This window comes from Sinocyclocheilus rhinocerous, unplaced genomic scaffold, assembly GCF_001515625.1.
Source record: "Sinocyclocheilus rhinocerous isolate Xijiao unplaced genomic scaffold, SAMN03320098_v1.1 scaffold705, whole genome shotgun sequence".
NCBI classification, from domain to species: domain Eukaryota; kingdom Metazoa; phylum Chordata; class Actinopteri; order Cypriniformes; family Cyprinidae; genus Sinocyclocheilus; species Sinocyclocheilus rhinocerous.
Window position 1 is genome coordinate 1,430,661 of NW_015630576.1, and position 3,609 is coordinate 1,434,269.

Sequence of the window (3,609 nt, forward strand, 5' to 3'; positions counted from 1 at the left end):
TATATAGATAGATAGATAGATAGACAGACAGATAGATAGATGACAGACAGACAGACAGATAGATATATTCGTGTTTATATCTTCAGTTTTTTAATATAATATATAAATTCTTGCTGTTTGTTGTTTCATATTTTGCAGCAATATTATGTATCACGTAACAATTGAACTACAAATTTGCTTAAATTGTTTTGTGGCATTACATGGTTTGCGTAATTGCATCATCATGGCAAAAAAATGTAAATGCACAAAAAGTTAATAAGCATCTTTTTCTTCGAGAAAAAAAAAAAAAAAAAACGTATATTTATTCGTTCCCTGGTTAGAAAGAATAGTCACCACAGAAATTAACAAACATGTACTTGGGAACATAAAACTGCTGTTGTTCTTGCTGCATCTTTATTTAAATGCTTTAAATATTTTAATATAAAAGTGTATGCACTGCAAGAGTTTGATTGCAAGTTAAAATAATTAAATAGTGTGTGCGTGATTTTCAGCAAGTTCACAGTTATTTTGTTTACTTTTTACTTTTATTTTTTATGCATACACTCTCTGTATTAAGTATGCACTTTGAATCTTGCAGGCCAGAAAAAAAAAAATCACTTGCCCCTTTTTTTCTTTATAATAATTAATAATAATAAATATTTTAGAATTATTTATTTATTACTTTATTTATCACCATGCTAGCGTCAATAATTATACTCAAATAAATAAATAAAATAATACAATATATAATTAAACTTCTTACAAAATTAAAATAACTAGATACAATCTTTCAGTGTAACATTTGATAGAAATTCTAAATATTTCCTAGGAAACCTTAAAAAAACGAAATTTCTGAATACAACTGTTGCCTACACCTCCTTTTCTTAGGCAAAAGTTGTATTCAGAAATGTCAAATACATATATATATATATATATATTTATGTCTTGAAATACTGTTTTAATAGTAAAACAACAATTCTAGATTGGCCCCCATTCACTCCCAGATTATTGATTTTCTTTAAAGAAATAGAAGAAGAATTCAAAATCAATTTGATCAAAATTATGCCACAATTGATCTTAAAGGTATGCAACCAAGAATATTCCTTTAACATCCCCAGTAAGAATATTATCAGAGTGGAGAAGGCTGCAAAAGTTCAATCTAACATGGCTCTATGGGATAAGGTTTTGCAGACCTTAGGATTCTTAAATACAGTATGTACAATTTTTCATTATGACATGATTAATCTATGACATTTGTTATGATATTCTCCAGATTTCTCAGAGAGACTCTGGAAATCAAGCCTATATTACTAATCCATTTTGTCTCGAGTGGCACATGACCGGAAAGGTACAGTGTGTCCTGTAAGCTTATCAAGCTATGCCTGTATACTGTATAAACAAACTAGCTCCCATCAGCTCCTACTAATGTGACATATACTGCCATCTAGCGGAATACAATAGAATATTATAAAGCAGTTATAATAACAGTTCTGAAATATAACTAGATGCTCCACGTTGGAAACAATAGCCAATACATAAAACCTATCAAATTCAATATCCATTTTTGTTTTATTTTTAAGTTACAGCAACTAACGTAAGAAAAGGCAGACAAGGAATGATTAAAATGAAATCATTTGTTAGTGAAAAAACACTAGTTAACAAGTTCATGAGGGCATTTTGCTTTGTGCCATATAATGTGGCTACCGGAAAATATGTTCATTGATAATGTATCAAGAGATCTAGTCTCAAACATGAAGACAAAAGATAACTGCCCTGCCAACATTAGAAAGTTGGCATCAGTGAGACAGAGGAGCATCTAAGAGTTGGCCCCCGTCCGAGGGCCTTTCATGACGATGATCTTTGCCTCATCATCAATCTCATCCATGCTTCTCTCCTGCCTGACTGAGAGAATGGTGTAGCTGACTGATGCAGGGGTTAAGGCCATTACGTCATACAGCTAGAGATATAATAACTTATTAGTTAATAATTGGCTCGATTGATTTGTAGTTATTCATAATTGGTGGGTAGGTATTCGTTCATAAAATTGTAATCATACCATTTTGGTAGAGACTCAACATACATATTAGGTCACGATTCACCTGAAAATGTGCTAATAATAACATTTTACAGAAACAGAAAAGTCATGGTGCTACCATTTATTTCACTATGGTCATACCATGCCTTTTTGTCCCATTGTAATCTTTAATATATCATACAAATATCATGGTACATGACTATGGGAATCATTATTTAACATTAACTTTGATATATCAAGGAATCATATCATAATCATCATTGTCCTTTGGTACTCTTACAAAAAGGTTATTATGACTTTACATTACCTTAAAATCATAAGGCAAAATCATAATGAAATGAAAAGTAATAACGTTAGCCTTTAGAGTTTTCAAGACAGTCCTGTAAATGTGTAAAATTAAATCAGTGGTTAATACCAGGTAAACAGTTTTAATGTAGTAACTGGGAGTCGGAAAGCATGAACAGTACCTACATTGACTGCATTTTTTAATTAAATGTGCAAAAAGATGTTTATCACTTATTAAACTAAACCAGTTGAGGCTGAACTGTCCTGTTATGAAACTATGAAGGATACATAGGCCTAGCACAAAGGCTCCGATGGTCAGGCCCGTGATCAAATTACGGCTTCGCAGTTGTTTTGAGTGCCTCTTCCAGTGCTCCAGTTCCTGCTGTCTTTTAAGGAGCCGTGTCTGAGCAGGTGTAAGAGGTTTTGGCGCTGTTGAGGACGCGTCCTCAGTCTTTCCCTCCATGTTTGTCTCGTGTTGCGTGACGTTCTGCGCTGCACCAATCAAATAATCCATACGCGGATACGTCAGATGCCTCGATGCGAACAACCAGGAGGTGTCGCTGTGGAACTATGAGGAATAGGACTTGACAGAAATTAAATTAAAACTCCTGGCCCTCATTTAATCGACTGCTATTTCACTATGGAGGGCCAAACCTGAAATTCTACATTTATTTCCTAATGGAAAATATTTCACAAAATGTAGTTCTGAACTTATATTTCTCATTTATTTTGTTCTAATTTCTCATGTGTAACAGTTACATACTGTATAACATAAGCCTTCTTACTGAAATTTACTATGACTCTTATTTTAGCCCATAAAAAGACATCATTCTAAACATAGTTTTAATACATGTTTTTATGTTTAATGAATTTGACTTAATCAAGCATCTAACAAAGACACCTTAACCTTGACCAGTATATTATAGCATTGTATATTGTAGTGTAACATGTAAAAAATAAAAATAAACACTATATCACATATTTTTCAAAAGTCAGACAATTTGGAGAACTGGACTGAGTTCAGCCCCGACAAAAACGGTGCAAAACGTTTTTTAAACGGAAACGGTGGTGCGTTGAACGCCCTGTTCTGATGACACGTTTCTGCTGATTGGGCTGACATGTTTGACACACCCACCAAACAAGAGAAAACGCATCTCAAACCCCGTTGCACACCGTTTCCAGGAAACATGTCGTTCAAACCGGAAACCGTAGCAAAACGGTGCACACTGGTTTGAGCTTGAACTTGCCCCAGGTGATTGAAAGCTGGAAAATATTGCAGGAAACAGGAAACAAAGACAAGAGCCAAAGAG

General features: G+C 33.7%; 1 protein-coding gene across 1 annotated transcript; it reads right to left on the reverse strand.

The window, feature by feature from the left end:
- Nucleotides 1–1,529: 1,529 nt before the first annotated feature.
- Nucleotides 1,530–2,785, reverse strand: LOC107740676 (cytochrome c oxidase assembly factor 3 homolog, mitochondrial-like). Its single transcript, XM_016553184.1, has 2 exons — nt 2,588–2,785; nt 1,530–1,902 (listed from the first exon to the last, which is right to left on the reverse strand). Exons 1-2 carry the CDS (start codon nt 2,760–2,762, stop codon nt 1,796–1,798), a joined length of 282 nt encoding a protein of 93 aa, XP_016408670.1. The 5' UTR covers nt 2,763–2,785; the 3' UTR covers nt 1,530–1,795.
- Nucleotides 2,786–3,609: the final 824 nt, after the last annotated feature.